We start from the raw sequence: 20,914 nt of genomic DNA on the forward strand, positions 1-20,914 counted from the left end.
TTTTTGATTTTTTTGCAATTACTATAACTTACCCTACGGAAAGTTAATAATTGTACAAAAGTATAATATTTTTATTATTTCCGATATATTTCGACACATTTGCGACATATAATCTTATGTCATCTTCAGTGGAATGTAAATTGGAAAGTTACTAGTTAACTGATAGTAACAATAATAATTTACAACAACGCTGCTACTTTGCTTATTTATCTATCGCCGCTACACTATTTCTTGTCAATTTAAATAATATTATTTTATATTCATATGCATTTCATATGTATGTGATGAGTGTTGATGCAGGCACCCCTATATAAACTTCGCCAGATTTTAAATCATCACCACGAACACTTTATGCAGTTGGCTATCTACAATATTTGTTTCATCTGTGGAATCATATAGAATTTGTAAATTGTAATGTTGGTAAAACTCTTAAATATCATTTATTTGGCATGTTGATTATTAGTTGTCATTAATTGTTGATGTGAAGGTTGTTACTGCTCTGTGAAACAAGTTTTTTTTTTAGTTTTGTGATATTTATTCCTAAACTAATCGTTATAGTTTAAATCTGAACAAATGTAAGTGGTTATCATACAATATATAAAATATTTAAATATTTGCTCTATTTTAGCTCAAGATTTGTTAGTGAATGGATAAATCTAATTGAAAATTGACACCTTGCGAATGAAATCAATTTGATAAAAAAAATTTCACAGACTAATATATATATATATATATATATATATATATATATATATATAAACATGTACCTACACTTAGAAATTTAATGTTTATACTACATAGTTTAGTGCATTACCATATCTTGATAATTAAATTTTCTGTTTCTACGTTTCTCCCTCAAAGTTTTCTACTGAATGAAGGCTAGGATGCTAAGATTATAGTCTGATCAGATGGATTGTAAAATAAATTGTTAAAAGATTTTTATTTATTGATGGTATGCTCGATCATTACTTAGACTTTGTCACTTAGACTATATATATATATATATATATATATATATATATATATATATATATATATAATGAGTGTTGATTTGGGCATTAGCACCAAGTTCAGAAACACAAGTAAAAGAAATGTAGATATCGCCATTCAGTGGAACAACTAGAAAATTTTTCTAATTAACTTAAAAGAAAGATAAGAAATAAATAACAAAAATTAACACTACACTCTACTAAAGTGTAGTAGAACATATGGTTTCGGAAAGTAATAAAAGCGAAACGCTTCATTCTATTTTAATGCTGTTTGGAAACTGGTCAATATTAGACAACCCTCACTAAATACCCTTTTACATATATTAGTTTCAAAAGGTAACATTGTTGGGTTTAGGAAATCGATGCTGTGCTGAAGATTTATGTGTCTTTTGTTTTGGTATTGTGATAAGCATCCTTCTTTTGTCTATTAAGCAAGATAATATTCGAATATTTGTATTCATTGCAATAATGTTTTGGATTTGCTGAATAATGACACAGCAAGTGTCATAACATATAATTTAATAAAAAAATGTTATTATATTTAACCTTTATTTAAATTCAATGAATGCGCTGCAAATTTATTTCAAATAAATATATATATATATATATGTATATATATATATGTATATATATATATATATATATATATATATATATCTGTGTGTGTGTGTTAAGAGTAATTAATTTTGATGTTGAAATATATGATTAAATTTAAGGGCGTAACAAATAATAGTAAAAAAGAAAAAGTAAAATTTTTAAAATATCTTTATTATTTGATACATATTGACATAAAGTTCTATATCTTCAATGGACATGAACTTTCTAGAAGAGAACTAGCACATAATAATGATAATGGCAAATAACAAGTAATTATAAATTGCAATGTAGCACTATTTGTCAGCAGTCGCTGTTTTAAAAAATATTTTTTTAAAAATGTAGATAATTGCAGACGTCCAAGATTTCTTTAGTTTAAATAATCAATATGTATATATATATATATATATACACACGCATATATATATATATATATATATATATATATATCTATAGTTGTCCTGTACCCACATCTTCAGATTTTAATATTAAATTTCCATTCCGCATTAAAAAATTAAAATAAAGAACAAAATTTTAAAAAATTGTTACGGTTGTACGACCCATGAAAAAATAAATTGATTTTTCTTTTTGAATAAAATTGGAGATTTTTTATATACTCAAAAGTCTGAAAGAATATTAAGTCAAAAAGATTCATTGACTGAGCGCGGAAATAATGTAATTGAAACAAAATTACAAAATTGCAACACAAAGAGAACAAACATACAAAGTTGAAAAAAGTATATATTTTATATAATTACGAGTGTATATTATAAGCGTATATAAATATTAATACAAAATGAAAACAAATAATAGTTAAACAGAAAAACTAATTTACTTGAAAACTTTAATGAAAAATTTGGCACTGCTTTTTTATATAAGCTGATCGATATCAGCCGTTTTTTAAATCTTGTTCTTTATTAACTTCCCGTAGGGCAAGTTATAGTAATCGCAAAAAAATCAAAAATGAAATTTTTTATATATCTTTACGTTTCAAAGGTTTCTGAACATTTTGGCATACCTTAGAAAAAATGGATGTATGTGTGTGTGTGTATGTATGTGCGGATACAAATTTTCGTCGACCATTTCGGGAACACGGATCAACCGATTTGAATAATTCAAAAAACATTCGATTCGTATTGATAAGGAGACGTGCTGATTAGTTTTTGGCGAAGGCAGGTCTAGCCGTTCCGAAGATACGGGACAAAAATTGCCGAAAACGGTAACTTAGTTTTTAAGAGAACGGAGCGTCCGATTTGAATAATTCAAAAAACATTTTACTTGTATTGACAAGATGAAGAATTGATCAAATTTTCATGAGGGCAGGTCTAGCGGTTTCGGAGATCTAAGAAAAAACTAAAAAAAAAAATGCCATTTGGCTGTCAAAAATGATCATTAGACATACGCACATCAAATTATCAGATATTTTATAGAGATTTTAACAATAAGTATAAATTTTGTTTACATTCCTATGGGTTCCGTACCAATGCAGGTCTAGCGGTTTCGGAGATCTAAGAAAAAACTAAAAAAAAAAAAATGCCATTTGGCTGTCAAAAATGATCATTAGACATACGCACATCAAATTATCAGATATTTTATAGAGATTTTAACAATAAGTATAAATTTTGTTTACATTCCTATGGGTTCCGTACCAATGCTTATGCGTTAGACGGCGGCGCGGCACTCGCGCACTTTAACATTTCGTCTCTATGCAGTTCAAGCAGTACGATTGCTTTGAAAAAAAGTTCAGATTTTCCAAAATATGTCAAAATGAAGAAAACATTTTTCTTTTCAAAAAAATTTTTTTTTCGAAAAAAAAAATTGTTTTTTTCAAAAAAAAGTAATTTTTTGTCAAATTTATAGTTTCTCAAAAGTCTAATTTTTTCGAAGTAAAATTTTTTCAAAAATGTTAATCGTTTTTAAAAAAATAATAGTTTTTGGTACGGAAAGTTCCAGCAATTTGCCCTAAGGCACGATGCCATGCGCCCCACTAGTTTCCATTTATTTCTACAATCTAACTATATTTCTATGAATCAAAAAATCTTAGAAAATTTCCTTAACAAACTTCAGAAAGATTTATGAAAATCCGAATAATAGCTTAGGAGGGTTAATCTTTCATACCCCATTACATGGTAGAATGAAGAATTGGTACTGTTACAGCTTTATATATTAGGATCTTGTTCTCATATGACATTTTAGAGCTTCTTCCAATTACCCAGTAGACTTCACGAAACTTTTTGTCTATTTGCTTACGCTTTGCCCTGCTGTGGGTACTCCATCAGTCCTAAGTGCTTTACGGAGTTTGGAATTTCTACATTGTTGATTTTTATATTTGGGCAATCTCCTTTTATTTTGGTAAAGGTGATGTGGACTGACTTAGTTGAGTTATTAGAAATTTTTCATTTATGAGTCCACTTTTTTAGTTAGTGTTTGTGTTCCGAGGCCTTTGTAGCGTCTTCATGAGTTGATAAAACCATAGTTGTCATCTGCAAATGTTTCAAGGGTTATTTGGGGATCAGATGGTATATCGTTAGTGTAGATTAAGTACAGGATTGGTCCGAGTACGCTACGCTGAGGTACACCAGCTTTTATTGTTTCTATATCAGATGATTTATTCTGCACTCTGACCCTGAAATATCTGTTAGATAAGTAGGACTCCAGTAAAGATGATTGTTCATGCGATAGACATTGATTTATTTTGTAGATCAAACCGTGGTGCCAAACATTGTCGAATGCTTTTTCGATATCAATAAGCAATATTTTTTATTCTGCAATGCCATATGTATATTGTTAATGACCCAGTATTCTTGGTGGATTGTTAAGTGTTGAGGTCTGAAACCAATCTGGTGGTCTGGAATTACCGAAAACTTTTCGTTTATTCTGCTTAGAATTATTTTTGAAAGGATTGGCATTAGGCTGATTGGTCTGTACGATGTAGCTTCAGTCGGCGAATTCATTGGTTTAAGGATTATAATAATTATAGAAATTTTAAAGCATTTTGTCCAATATGTTGTTCTAAGGATTGCATTAAATATGTATGCTTTTTTGTTTTTAGTAAGCATTATGTAGTTTTTAACTTTTTTGGGAGTAGTTTTCATTATTCCACTTTTATTTTTGTTGTCTATCATAAGTGTGGCGTTAACTTCTTGGTCGGGTTGATTATTAGCAGAAGAAAAAACAGTTTTTAAATAGTTCGCGATTAATGCCGCTTTCTCTTTGTTGCTTTTTGCCCAATCGCTTGCGCTGTCCATTCTTATAGGTGCATTGTGGAATGTTTGATGTCTAGTAGACTTAGTGGGTTTCCATATTGCTTTGTCGTACCTGCTTAAGTTTGAAATATAGTGCGTAATGTCATTGTCCCTTAAATCCTTTAGTTTCTTTTTGAGGAAATTTGTCAGGTTATTAAAGATCATTTTATCCTTAGGATTTTGCGTGTATTGCCATTTTTTCCTTGCTTTACGTTTTTGTTTTATTTGGCGTTTTATTTCTGAGGGGATATCATAGTTAGTTTTGTTTTGTTCATGTATTGTGGGGGTAGATTTTGTAACTGCATTGTTTAGGCTATTGTCGATGATCTCTGCAGTTTCAAGTCGTATTTATGTTTGAATCAATTTCAGTTACAAATGCATCCCAATCCATCTTACAATTATATAGATTGTTGATTACTTGCTTATTTAATATACATGAACACAATGTTGATATTATTGGTGTATGATCCGTGAAGAGATCAAAGTTATTTTTAACTGCCAAGTTTCACTTATTAAAAGAATATCGATCATTTGTAGATGTGAGAAGTTTTTAATTCATTTTGATGGTTTAGAATACCGTTGGCATTCCATTCGGCAATGCGTAACATGTTAATCATTTTTTAACTAGCAGTGTTGATTTTATTTCTGTTGCATTGTGTCCACCGTTGTTTTGATTTTTCAGAATTTCGGAATAACTCATGTGGTTCGAGACTTTAGTATGATTTGATCGTGGACTTGTATTGCTTTCTTGAAAGTGTTTTGAACGGTTTTGTAATGGTGTGACACTATTTTTATTATGTAAGGTATTACATAGTGCGGTAGCTGGTGCATCCTCTATAGTTTGCCGGGTGTGGGCCTCCGCATAAAACGCATGTGGCTGGAGTGCTTTTTAATTTTTTACCTTTTGAAGTTTTGTGATCGCCGCCGCATTTTGCGCAGACAAATGGTCTTTATATTTTACGTTGACAATAGGATTTATAGTGTCCATATAATTGGCACCTTGTGCATTGTATAATACCAAATCTTTTTCTGGGAGATTTCACTGTTACAATTTGATTTAAAAGTTTGTTCAATTTACAAATTGTAGTGTTATTCTCTGAAGGCTCCAAATCTTCGAAGAACATGTTTAATGGGTGTTTAGTATTGTGTTGCAAGAATTGACAATATTTCTCACTTTGCAGTTTAAATTTTCTAGCGCTGTTTTAATTTCGTCAGTATTGGTTGCATGGTGAATATTTTTTATAACTACTCTGTAGGGCTGTAGGCTCTTTTTTGTTTAATTTGGTAGGTGTGAAACACTACGCGTTTTGTTTTAAAACTGTATGAGCAATTTATATCGCTCCGGTTTTTCGACTTTTATTGATTTTGTTATCGTACATTGATTTTGTAGTGTACTGATTCCTGCGTATTATTGTGTTGATTCTTGTGTCATGTCAGCGATTTGTGATGAATGTTTTTATGTTTATTAATTAAATGGTTTTGCACGTATGCACTATTGGTTTGAGAGGTGTCGTTCAGTATTTAAATTGTTTGTACAATTGGGATAGTTGGACTATTTTCTTTGCTGTTCTGCATGATTATTTAGTAACACTTACCAATTACACTGTATAATTTCACTGCACTTTTTTAGGTACCCCCTAAGAAGCGGGCTTAGTTTCACTATTGTATGGTTTTGGATGTATCGAATATGTTTTTATATCACACAGCTAATTTCACATTCGTTATCTTTTACTTCTTGTCCCCACCGAAATCGATTTTTTCGATTTCCAACATCTAAATTTAATATTTTTAATAGCTTTATTTAGTGGCGACGTGCCTATTTGTGTGTGCTCAGTTGGAAGACTATAGTCACGCTGAGAGATTCTTCTTCTCTTATGATATTTTTACGAAAAACGCTTATTTCTTCGTTACACCAGTGTATGAACATAGCATAAATTAAAATCAATAGTTGACTTATGCCATGTTTACAAGTCATAAAAATATTGCTTTGGAATTGCGTTGATTAGTTTTTAGTAAAGATCGGCCGGGCAGTATCTTCGGAATTACGACGATTTTGATGAAACTTTGTATGTCCATAGATTTCATAGTTTGCAATAACATATTACATATTAAAGGCCTACGATATGCGGTTGAATTATAAAAATTCACCAAAGTTTGGAATTGCGCAACGTGCTTAAGAGGTTTTTATCAGCTAAGTAAATATCTATTGATTACAGATGACACTTAAATAAAATACATTTTTATAACACGTTGTGAAACTAGACAATGACATATATTACAAATATCGAAATAAACAGTTAAATATTTTATCTAGATAGCTGCTTATCGAATAAGCTCATGGTGTTTACGTGGATGCAATTGGCCTTAAACCAAAATGCTACTTACAACTAGTTATTGATTTTGTCCATTCAAACCTCTTTGGTTGCGTCATTGTAATTATGATTTCTAGAACCAAAGCCAAAAATAATGAAACAATTGCTCCAAGTTCTCAAGAATTAAGACAGTGTTAATCTGTAAATTTAAAGATTACAAAATTGCTATGGTTTAACGGGCTTTTCTTTGACAAAACTATACTAAAGTGTGTTGGTACATTTCATCAAAAGTTTGCGCATTTAACCAAGATTCTAATATGCTAAATTTCTTGAAAGTTTCCTTATAAAAATCGAATAAAAAAGTTAATAACTATCTAATAAAATTCAGTTCGAATGTTTGTCCGGAACTGTCCCGCACATTGGACCTTGTGGCAAAGTGGTTGTGATATGAAATAGATTCTGTTTGTGATTGTATGTGATAAGAAGAGATAAATACACTATATATGTTTATATATTTATATATGTATATATATATATATATACACTAGATGACCCGACAGACGTTGTCTTGTATTCATGTCCACAATTCAAAAGTTCCAATTTTTTTTTAATAATCTATACTGATATTTACAAATTAGTTAAAAATTATTTTGTTTTTTACACAACACTTTTTACCGAAATGTATATAAATTCATATGGGTGATTTTAAATGTACAACTGATTTAAATAATTTCTTTAATTTTACAATTTACGGCCAAATGATATTCAATGTTTTTAGTCGTACCTGTAAACTTATATGTATAAATAAATGATTTTTTTGTTTATTCACGACTAAAGCATCAATTTTCCAAATTTATCACACAAAAATTCATAGTCTGCCTTTGTGATTTATAGCATAATATATAAGTATTGGAAATTGCAGTCTTTTAAACAGTATAACGAATTCAGAAAGAATTAATATATAGTATCCGCGGTACAATAATAAAGGTACAATATCACCTTTGATTTTTTCACTCAAAACAATTGCTTCAATAATGTTGCCCATAATTTATATAATCTTGTTTTCAGCAATAATAACTAGATTATTTTTTTTAATAATTATAATAATAATTCGATATACATTATTACTTATTTTCATGATATTTTGGAATCTCTTCAACCAAGTTAATTTTAACCTAAAATATTTTCCTAACAAACTTCAGAAAGATTTATCAAAATCCGATTAATCGTTTAGGATTATCCTTTCATACACCATTACAGAAGAATTTTATATATATATTTCAAAGTAACTAGCAGCTCATTCGTCGAAATAAAAAATGTAAAAAAGTATTTAAAAATTTTTATTTATACTTTTCGACACCAGATTCGTGTCATCATTCAGCAACTAGAATATATTTGAAACATTTTACTAATAATTAAACAAATATAAAATAATTATAAACATAGAGAAACATTATACATACCACCAGGACAAAAACACTCAAAAAAATATTTAAAAAAAAATTAAATTTGTAACATATTAGAAAAGGACATTCTTTAGTAAAATAATATATATATATATATATATATATATATATATATATATTTATAATTTATATATATATATATATACATTTATATATATATATATAATAAATATAATAAATATATATAATAATGATGATAATAAATAATAATAATAAATAATATATATATATATATATATATATATATATATATATAAGTAAAAAGTAAGTTTATTTTAACTATGCTTGTCTAAAATATTAATATTAGACAATTTTGTGCCACATGGCATTGCACTATAGTTTGTAAGACTATAAACATGCATACGAATACGAGTGATTTACTACGAATTGCTTGTAGCTACAGTAGATGAGGTTTCTAGATGATTATTATTTTTCGATTATTTTTATAATTTAGTAACATTAAAAGAAGAATTGATCAGAAAGGTATTTTCTGACATAAAAATATATCACAAATATCACGATTGGCTCAGTGAAAGAATTTATCTTGAAAGAATGAAGACGTCTACCAACTTAATAAGGTTCTAAGGTCATTCCACTATCAAAGTAAATACACTATAAAATATATATATGTCGCATGACATAATTATAAAAGCAGAGAAAGTAGTTAATTATCCAACGGTTTTTTTAAATTTACTTCATTTACCAGCATTGACACGACATACATTGAAATTGAAAATCGGTGTGCCAATTATCCTCTCCCGGAACATTAATCAACCAAAACTTTGCTGTGACACGCGAATCGCTGTAAAAAAATTAATGATGGACGTAGAAGCAAAATATGAAGGTGAAGGTGATGATGAAGGTGAAGATGTTTTTATTTCTGGAATACCCATGATATTACTACAAATACAAACAACATTACATTTAAAAAATTGTAATTTTCAGTTCGATTGGAATTTTCAATGACGCTCAAGATTAGATTTGTGTGGTTTAGATGTAGATAAAGATTGCTCTTTGTACGGATAATTGTATGCTGTCCGTTTCAGAGCCGGGAAACTAGTTAGTTAAAAAAAAATGTGTGTCCTTAAATATTGCAAATTGAAACTTCTATGAAACTCATTCTTTGTCTTATTTCTCATTTCTCAAATATTGAATCACAATGTGTCACAGCGAAACGTGGCAGGGTACAGTTAGTAATTATTATAAATTTTGTAAATTCCAGCATTCGTTTATAGATTTAATATAAAATAAGTGCTTATATTTGGGCGACAAACTGTATATATCATGCGAAAAACAAAACATACAAACAAAATATAATTGAAATTGTATACATCCTAGTCGAAATGCTGCCGAGGACATTATCTCATATTTCTTATGTTCATTTATATAAACATTTTTAAACTGAATTAAAAAAATTAAAAAGACTGTTTTGATGTTTTTATAAAATAATTTGTTTTAATTTTATAAAATAATTGTTTTAAATGTTGGAAATTTATTTTTTTATATTCTGCAAAATTTCGAATATTTGAATTTTTTGGAAGATTTGAAATTTTGTCAAAATTTTGAAACCGCAGGACCTGGTTTCCCAAAAAATTGATATTTCCTCCACTGTCAAAGTGTTTAGCCGTTTTTTTACAGTTTTTGCTCCGAAAAGGCTGGACCTGACTTTGCCAATTTTTTTTATTATTTTTTTTTTTATTTTTATTTTATTGGCTTTATAAACTGGTACATTAGCCATATACTAAATTACATAATATCTACACTATCTCTTACCGCGTCTCCACCTCAATACGAATAAAAAAGTTTCGAATTGTTTTTGACGAAAGATGATGTTAGTTACCAGCAGAAAAATGTATGGAACAGTTATAATACTTTCTTTTAGAGAAATGCTTTCGCAAGAAGCTTTGGAAAAATCATTTGTATTGGTCTTTTCTAAATCTTCTGAAGCATGTCCTAGATAAAGTTCGTTATAGTGAGTTAGAATCAGAGATGAGATAAGACCAATTTAAATTATTATTTTGAAGAAAAATTTAAGTTTTTTTTTCAAGCTCAAAAATCTGAACTAAAAGTATGTCAATAATATTCAATGACTGATACTCTACTATTCAAAAGTTCGAATTTTTCTAATATTCTATACTAATATTTACCTTCTGTTCAGTTAAAAATAATAATTATTGTTTTTAGAATTACTATTTACACCAAAATGTGAGTGATGTTAAATGTTGAACTGCTTTAAACATAATGATTATCAAGCCCCACAGTTAACTCTTTAATGATCTCTTTAATGAATATCGAAATATGTTCTTTAAAATTTTATATTATAAATTATGCACTACTCTTTTTCAGAACATTTCTAACATCTCAATTTATTTTAATGTCAATGGTTATACAAAATTTTTAGTCATACCTGTAGATGTATAAATAAATTTTTTTTATCCATGACTAAAATATTATTTTAATACAAAAATCATCTTCTGCAATTTATTTAGGGTCATAGCGTAGGATATACGTATTGGAAATTGCAATTTATTAAACAGTATAACAAATTCAGAAAGAATTAATATATGGATTTTTCCACCCAAATTAATTGCTTTAGTAAGGTTGCCTATCATTTTTATAATCTTGTACCATATTTTAACTGGTTTTTAGTAATTATGATATCTAAATTACATTTTTCTCACTAATAATTCAATATACATTATTACTTAGGTTCAAATTTTAAGTGAAATTAATTAATTTGTTAAATTCTGTTCATATGTGCACTATTCAATCTAATACATTAGTGCAGTAAAGGGAGATCAAAAAAGGTGTAACACTCCATTTTTTTATTGTGCTCCAAATTGTATGATATTTAGGAAATAGGTTAAAAATAGGCGTTTGAACTTGAGAGTAAGATAAACCTAATTCCAAAATTTCATGTAAGTTGGAGTACAGCAAAAAAATTCAAACCCAAAGCTCCATTGACTGGAGTAAATATTCCGTATGAGTACAATATATTGCAGGGTATAATTTTTGATATACAATTTTATTGAACATATTTCAATATTTGTTAAAGAATAATTAAAGTGTTAACTGTGGGAATTGAGAATCATCATTTTATTTAAAGCGGATTATTTATAAGATATCTTATATATAAAATTTTACTGTCATGGTGTATGAAAGGATAATCCTCCTAAACGATTATTCGGATTTCCATAAATTTTGCTAAAGTTTGTTAAGAGATTTTTTTAGGATTTTCTGAATTATAGTAATATAGTTTGATTGTAGAAATAAATGGAAAAAATTAAAAAAAAACGCTTATTATTGATTTACATTGAAAATATTGGAGGCATTGTTTGACATTAAAAACAAATGAAGACTGTCATTTGCCAAACACTTCCATTCACTTATAGTCTAAGACAATATTAAAATATAATAAATTCATGATTCTAGATAAGAAAAATGTAATGTTTACATTATTATTGCCGAAAAGCAGCTGAGATGTGCCAAAAAATAAAATTATATAATAAGATAGCGTCAACATGCGTCTGACAGGTGATGCAGCCTGCGCCTATATTAAAATTTGACAGATTATTATTTTTTAACTTAACGTTAAAGAAAAATTAAAAGCGTTGTTTGCTAATATCTTCAGAAATATACATTATAACGAAAATAATGAAATGAACAAAATTATATAAATTAAAATCTTAATAAATTGCTAGGAACAATATTAACCTAGATATGAAAATGGGGGTTTATAGTGCTCAAAATAAGCTTTAAAATGGGTACTTCTGCGTGTAAAATGAGTGAGCTATCATGCAAATAAAAGACGCATACAATATTTTTTTCATTTAAATCAAATAGTTTATGATTGTCATTTTCACCAAAATTAAAAATAATCGTATTCCATCTAGAATTAAATGGTTTAAGAGATCTTGATGGATTCTAGAAAATACCACAACTTCAGTACAAACGATTTTCATAAAACTCATGATTTCACGAAAAAAAAATCCATTAAAAATTAAACCAATTTGTCATTATTATATCTCTGAAAGAATAAAAGATACGTATAAAATTCAAGGTCTTTTTCTGACTAATTATTGCTTTTTATTATTTTTCTGTTACACAAATATTAATAAAGTTATGATTGTTTAAAGTGTGTTCGGCTGTCCAATCAGAGTGTCTTCCGAGCCTTTTAACCTTTCGCCGTTTCAAAATAAGAGAAGTTACTGAAATTTATGATAGAACATTATTGAATTATTTTGGGTAGAAAAATCCAAAGTGATATTGTAATTTTACCGCGAATGCTACATATTAATTTTTTCTGAATTTGTTATACTTTTTAAAAGACTTCAATTTTTCAAGAATTGTTTTTATTTGTACGTTATTGTTTTATATGTGCATATTTTTATAATGCATGTCACTTTAAGTCGGAACAATTATATAAATAATTTATATAATTGTTCCGATTTAAAGTGACAAGAATTGTTTTTATTTGTGCATTTGTGAACAATTATTATCATGAATTAATTAGGAATACTACAATTACATGTAAGTTTTTACACCATATCACTTTCTTATAAATTAGTTTTAATTATTAGCTTTAATCTGTGCTTTCACACTAGAGTCCACTGAAGATGACACAAAACAATGTGTCGAAACGTATGGAAACAATAAAAAGTTCATACAAGTTTTATATTGATGTGGAAATTATTTTTATATGCAAGACAGATACTACAACTGTTCAAAGAATGAAACTGTATCGCCAGCGAAAAACTAAAAAAAAAACTAGCTGTAAGTGGAATTCTGTCTTAAGGAAATTAAGGCATCGTGCCTTAAGGCAAATTGCTGGAACTTCCCGTACCAAAAATTATTATTTTTTTAAAAACAATTAGCATTTTTGAAAAAATTTTACTTCCAAAAAATAAGATTTTTGAGAAATTGGACATAAAATTACTTTTCTTTGAAAAAAAAAATTAAAAAAAAATTTTGTTCTCATTTTAAATTTTTTTTTTGAAAAAAAAATTTTTTCTTTATTTTGACATATTTTGGAAGATCTAAATTTTTTTTCAAAGCAATCGTACTGCTTAAACTGCATAAAGACAAAATATCAAAGCATTGGTACGGAACCCATAGGAATGTAAACCAAATTTATACTTATTGTTAAAATCTCTGAAAAATATCTGATAATTTGATGTGCATATGTCTAATGATCATTTTTGACCGCCAAATGGCATTTTTTTTTTACTTTTTTCTTTAGATCTCCGAAACCGCTAGACCTGCCTTTATGAAAATTTGATCGGTTCTTCACCTTGTCAATACAAGTAAAATGTTTTTTGAATTATTAAAATCGGACGCTCCGTTCTCTTAAAAACTGAGTTACCGTTTTTGGCACTTTTTGCCCCGTACCTTGGGAACGGCTAGACCTGCCTTCGCCAAAAACTAATCAGCACGTCTCCTTATCAATACGAATCGAATGTTCTTTGAATTATTCAAATCGGTTGATCGGTGTTCCCGAAATCGTCGACGAAAATTTGTATCCGCACATACATACACACACATACACACACACACACACATACATCAATTTTTTCTAAGGTATGCCAAAATATTCAGAAACCTTTGAAACGTCGAGAAATGCAAAAATTTTCATTTTCGATTTTTTTGCGATTACTATAACTTGCCCTACGGGAAGTTAACAAGCAATGAATGATAGTATGTTAATTTTAATTACATGAAGTTCTTCAAACACAATTACATGACAAGTAAAATTGTGAGAACAATATTTATTCAGGTGTTGTTTAACATAATAATTCTCTGCATTTTTATAGATATTAAAAAATATTAAAGCAGTACAGCTTTACTCTAACATGCCGAACATATATCTTTTTCAGAATTATATCGAAGACACTTTTTTCAGACGTTTTTCGTTTATGATGGCTATTAAGTATTACAAAGTTGCATATTTTTATAAAAAATGAATATAGTAAATTGATATTGAGATTTATTACTCTAAACAAGAGATCAAGCACAACAATAGTTTGTGTAGCTGTGTATCATTTATATACAGATATACTTTATAATCGACATTTATGCAGTTCATTTATTGCTAGTGTTAATAAAATTATTCAAGATCGTTATATTACAGCTGTCCACTGTGTGAACGAATATTATAGAATCTATTAATCAGCAATTACTTTATTTCTCTAATAACGTTTCAAGTCCTGGATGCTAATTCCAATGACAAACCGATCATGTCGTATTTGATGTATGACTTTAATTGCATTATTGTTTTCAAATATTATAAATATTTTTAATGCTATTATACATTTATAATTTATTATTATATAAATTATATAATATGTATAATGGTTCACATTAAAAAATGTGAACAAATCAACTTATTCAATCACGAGTGTTACCACATTACTGATGAACATTATTCAAAATTGTTATATGATGTTTTTGTTTTTAACTTAGAATTAAATGCCATCTCGTACAATAGCAAAAAAGTTTTACCTCAATTGCGTGTGAACCTTGTGCGCACTCTTTTTTTTTCTCTAATTATGTCTACACTGTTTAACTATCCTTGAAACTCTCTCTTACAACATCCTCAGTCTTTCGCGTCAGGCACGCTCGGCTCTTTGCTTGGAACTGCACTACATAAATCTATAGTTTAAATTTAAAGCAAATTATTTTATTAGTGTTTTAATATTGTTTATTTTCTATATTTTTTTAAACTTGTGTTATTATTTTTCCTGGTGTGATATGTATCAATTTTTTTTACTTGTCATTTTGTAATATATATATTTTTTAAAATTTAACCTTTTTTAAACTTTGTAAAAATTCTTTTAGATACTGTAAAACATAAAAAAAATTGCTGAATGATGACATACAACAGTGTCGATATATATATATATATATATATATATATATATATATATATATATACTGGATGACCCGCCAGACGTTGTCCTGTACCCACATCTACATTTTGTTAATATCCTATACTAATTTTCATGATAGCTTACTCATTTTACACGTAGTACTCATTTCAAAGCTTAATTTGAGCACTATAAAACCCCATTTACATATCTAGCTTAATATTGTTTATTGTTATAAACTATTTGATTTAAATGAAAAAAAAAACATTGTATGCGTCTTTTATTTGCATGATAGCTTACTCATTTTACACGTAGTACTCATTTCAAAGCTTAATTTGAGCACTATAAAACCCCATTTACATATCTAGCCTAATATTGTTCCTACAACACTATAAAACAGCGATTTATCAAGATTTTAATTTATATAATTTTGTTCATTTCATTATTTTCGTTAAAATGTATATTTTTGAAGATATTTGCAAACAACGCTTTTAATTAACTTCCCGTAGTGCAAGTTATTGTAATGAGCCGAAAATCGAAATTGAAAATTTTTACATTTCTCGACGTTTTGAAGGTTTCTGAACATTTTGGCATACCTCAGAAAAAAAGGATGTGTGTGTGTGTGTGTGAGTATGTATGTATGTATGGATACAATTTTTCGTCCACGTTTTCGGGCGCACGGATCAACCGATTTGAATGGTTCAAAAAACATTCGGTTCTTATTGATAGGGAGATGTGCTGATTAGTTTTTGGCAAAGGCAGGTCCAGCCGATTAGGAGATATGGAGCAAAGAGTGCAGAAAATAGAAATCGAGTTTTTGAGAGATCGGAGCATCTGATTTGAATGATCCCAATTCAATTCAACATTCAATTTGTAATGATGGGAGAGAAGGAGTGATTAGTTTTTGGTAAAGGCAGGTCTAGCGGTTTTGGAGACACAAAGCTAAATGTGCAAAAAATGACAGTTTTTGAAAGAACTAAGCGTCCAATTTAAATGATTCCAAAAACTTTTTGCTTGTTTTAACAAAATAATTAATTTTGAAAAAAAAAATTTGCTTCAAATTTTTTTTTTATTTTTTTTTCCAAAAAAAAATTTTTTTTGTATATCGAAAATAATTCAGATTTTTATTTTAATTCTGTTCTAATATACTTTAAACAAATAATTTCAACTTACCAATGTAGTTTATGTAATTCTTATAAACATTCGACAATGTTACAATATTTATAATAATCTATTTTAAAACATTTAATATTCCTATATCGTTTCGTTACGGTACGGGAAGTTCGAGCAATTTGCCTTAAGGCACGATGCCATACACCCCACTAGTTTTTCTTTAACGTTTAGTTAAAAAATAATAATCTGTCAAATTGAATTTTAATATAGGGTTTAATATAAACACAGTACTAAACATGTAAATATATACAGAAATATTTGAAAACAAATCTTAAGTATCGAAGATAAATGGACAAAACGTTAATGTAATTATAATGTAAACAAAAGGAGTGCGCGGTCGCCTATTAAAATCAATAAATTTGTAAACAGATTAATTTATTGAAAAGAATAAGATAAATGAATGAAAATAGTAAAAACAATATAAATTATGAATGATGTGTATATAAGAGTCGTGTAAAATATTTGTGTCGGTTCTCAGATTTACGCTATTGTTAGTCCGAACTATTAACATTGATTCTGCCATCCGTTTAAATAAGTCTTTTTCATGGAATAAGATTTGGGGATTATCAAAATCAAACTTATGGTTGTTGATATTAGCATGATCCACAAACGTACTTTTTATTTTTTTATTATCTATTTTTTCGCATTGTAATTAATGCTATCTGAGTCTTTCATCTAAGTTCTGATTTGTCTGGCTAATATAATAACAATTACAATCCAAACAATTCACTTTTTAAACTACATCTTTCTTTTTCGTTAAAGGAGTTTCGCCCTCATTGAAACAATTAACATTTTTATATTCCAACATTAAAGAAAACTCCTTTAACAAAAAAGAAAGATTGTAAATTAATATTTACTTTAGCAGATACAATTCTCACTATTTAAAATATTGCATACTTTATATAATATGTCTTATTATTATCAGGTGGCGCGCTGTCTATTTGGTGTCGACAGTTCTATCATGGACATTTCGACTTTGTGCCATATCTTTATTATTTGGATTGATCACCGCGCTTGCAGCTAGATTTGGCCCCCGGACGGGAAAAATTTGGTTCTTTGCTCGATATGCATTCTGCACTTGGTATCTCTGCTCGCTGAGTATTGTTTTCTTGCCCATATTTATCATTCGAAATCCGAAGGATGTCGATAATTGCAGGTTAGACCAAATTGTGTATATGCCAATTTATTTTTTGTCAACTATATTTTTGAACAAATGTTTTTTGAGTTATAAATAATGAAATTATATTACTATATGGGCCTCTAAGTGGGATTAGATTAAATTCAAAGTTTTCAATAAAAGTTCAAAAACAAAAATAACTTAGAATTTTTCACTAAATACATTTTTTATAATGTTAAATATATTTAAAACTGAAAGAAAGTCACCGATTGATCACTTTTATCTCTGATATTAGTTAATCTTTTAAAAGTTAAGTTAAATAGGTATTTTGTTAAGAAATTGAAATGCTTTAATTTTGCTGGTTACTATAGACATTAAACACTTTTACTATTTATAGCGAGTCTATGGTTTTGATTCAGCATTTTGTAAAACGAATTACATACTGCAGGTATAACTCTATAATTTTTATTTTCAAAAACACTAACTTTATTAAATGATTTTTCAATTTTAAATCCATTTATAGCATTATCAGAAGTCCTTTTAATATTAGTCCAGATATTAAAACGTGCTCAAAACATTATAGATAACAATAAAATTACAATAAAAAAGCGACATATTTTATTAAAAATTAATCATAAACATTTTTTTGATAGTTCAGAAAAAATAATATCTTCAACGAATTCAAAAAGGAGCAAATTACATTAATTATTAAAAATCACATTTCAGATACAAAATATTTAAATGTTTCAAATTTAAATAAGTTTGGGCGATCAGATACTGGTCCCGAAATTAGATCGAATTAATTAATACTTAATACGGTAGTATCGGTTTTAATAGCGTAATATCTGATATATTGCGTTTTGAACCTTCTTGCTACTTTCTTTCCAAATATCGGATTGGGATTGATAATGGAAAGGTAGTAAGCACTCATTGAAAGTGTTATTCAAAATTTTTAAAACAGTAGTAATTTTAAACCGGTTGGCGTGAAAAACAAGCGTACACTCTACATAACACTTGTAAGACCTTTACTATTATACGCCGCTCTAGCATGGAACGCGACATCCAAGACCAACAGACGGAGACTACGAATAGTACAAAACAAGGCATTGCGACAAGTACTCGACAAATCAAGGGATCCACTGACGAGACACTATTACCCAACAAAATATTTACATGAACAGACGGACATACCGACTATACTTTAAACAAATAAAAAAACTCACTGAAAATTTTTACCAGAAGTGTAGGGATCATTATAAGTAAGAAAATACTGGAATTAGGAATTTTTTTGAGAGTAATAAACTTGTCTCTGTTTTTGTCCTTATTATATGTCTAAAGTATTGTATATATACCAATAACAACTGAACAAATTGTAAAACTATAAATTTTGAGTGAAATACCCCCGGGTAGAAAGACTCACATTATAAATCACAGTATATACTACATTAATTGTAAACAATATATTGAAATCATTTTTTCTTTCTGTCTGTCTGTCTGTCTGTCTATCTGTCTGTAAGTTTGGGCGGTTATGAATTTAAAACTATTTTTTTTTTGTTAAAATTTAATTTTGTTTATCAAGACTTTAATGTCAAAATCGATGGGTGCAAAAAAAGAAATAATACAAAAAAAACAATAAATTGAATATAAAATGAAAAAAAGTTAAAATAAAATAAAAACAGTTATACCAAAATAATAACATAAATGAACTATGGCGTGATGATGCATGCTGCGTACTAAGTTAGGACGCATGCAGACATTAGACCAGGTGTTTAGTAAATCGAATGGCCATTTCTTGTTTAATCTACTTAATTTAAAACAAATGTGGAAATGACGAAGTCCCATTCACACTTTCTCTTTCCATAGAACGCAGGTCAATAGCACCTCTCTCGCAAATTTGTCTATGGCGTTCCAGCAGCTTCAGTTGTCAGATTCACTTCAACAACATTATCTGGAGTAATTTTCGGCTCAATATCTCTTCCACATAGTTCAATAGAGCACCAAATCGCGGGCACACGAAGGACACATGCTCAGCATCTTCGATTTCGCTCAAACAATATGGGCAATCCGGCGAGCTATCGTGCTGAAGCAGGGTAGGTAGGCTCGAAAACAGCCGTGCCCAGATAGCATTTGCGTTTAGTAATAATTCACTTTTCCATGCTTGTGATTTAGCCAGACTTTGATGTTTGGAATGAGACAATACGTCTATCTCTCTTTACTGCCACATCCCACAGTTGCTGCCATCGGCCAATGCTGTTTTGTCGTTCTTCTATTCTCAACATCTCAGGACTCAGTTATTGATGTTTTTGATGGTAAATTGTCCGTCTTTTCTTTACTAAGACTAAGAAAGGCAGAGTTCCTGAAATGACGCACACTGCTTCCACCGATATTGTGCGAAATGCGCAAGAAATTCTTAAGGCACTCAGACGATATATGGGTCCTGCCATTCTCCTCGATTTTTGAGTTTTGAGATTTTGAATTTACCTATGGAGATACCATATGTAAGCACCGAAGTAACCACTGATTCCAACGTTAGGCATCAGTCGAGCAAGTCTCGTCCTAACTATTGACGCTTTAGCACGTGTTCCACCTATTGGTTGAAATTCAATCGAGCATTAAGCATAAGCCAAGGTAACAGACGTGAAGTTTTGTCGTGATCTCTAGATTTCCTATCTTCAGCTTGATGGTCTTTATTGTTTTTATACTCGTGATAAGAGCAGCTTCACTTTTTTGTGTGCTAATTGGAGGTTCATTGTTCCTAACCTGCGATTAATTTTTCTAAAAGTTATGCCAAATAGACTTACGATCTCATCAGTTTGTTTAGAGACAACTACTATGGCTACATCGTCTGCATATGCTACTAGTTTTACACATGCTGAAATCTCAAGTTTCGAAAGGCCATCATACATAACATCCTCCTTAGCAAAGAGCCTAGAACAGAGCCCTGCGGCACACCTCCTGTTATATTATATCTTCTGTACTATCGCGTGAATCGAACATTAGAATTCTGTCGTGTAAAGTAGCTTGCGACTATATGCAGGGGTATATTGGTACGTTCTTGTCACAGAGCGCATTTATGTTGTAATCCCAGTTTGCAGAATTGAAAGCATTATGTATCCAATGTAGCTACTAGACAGTACTTGCTTTCTTGGCGGTAT

The 20,914-nt window shown here is 28.9% G+C and overlaps 1 protein-coding gene across 1 annotated transcript in view; it reads left to right on the plus strand.

Moving 5' to 3' along the window:
- Nucleotides 1–494: 494 nt before the first annotated feature.
- The window catches only part of LOC113372986 (1-acyl-sn-glycerol-3-phosphate acyltransferase beta-like), a 55,925-nt gene continuing 35,505 nt past the window's right edge, over nucleotides 495–20,914 (plus strand). Inside the window, exons 1-2 of the mRNA XM_026613323.1 lie at nucleotides 495–575; nucleotides 17,568–17,798. Of these exons, the coding sequence (XP_026469108.1) occupies nucleotides 574–575; nucleotides 17,568–17,798 (233 nt within the window). The 5' untranslated portion in view covers nucleotides 495–573. The remainder of the gene's footprint in view (nucleotides 576–17,567; nucleotides 17,799–20,914) is intronic.

This window comes from Ctenocephalides felis, unplaced genomic scaffold (genome assembly GCF_003426905.1).
Source record: "Ctenocephalides felis isolate EL2017-DRISC unplaced genomic scaffold, ASM342690v1 CF-g0.4_SCAFFOLD_01604, whole genome shotgun sequence".
In the NCBI taxonomy this organism is placed as follows: Eukaryota; Metazoa; Arthropoda; class Insecta; order Siphonaptera; family Pulicidae; genus Ctenocephalides; species Ctenocephalides felis.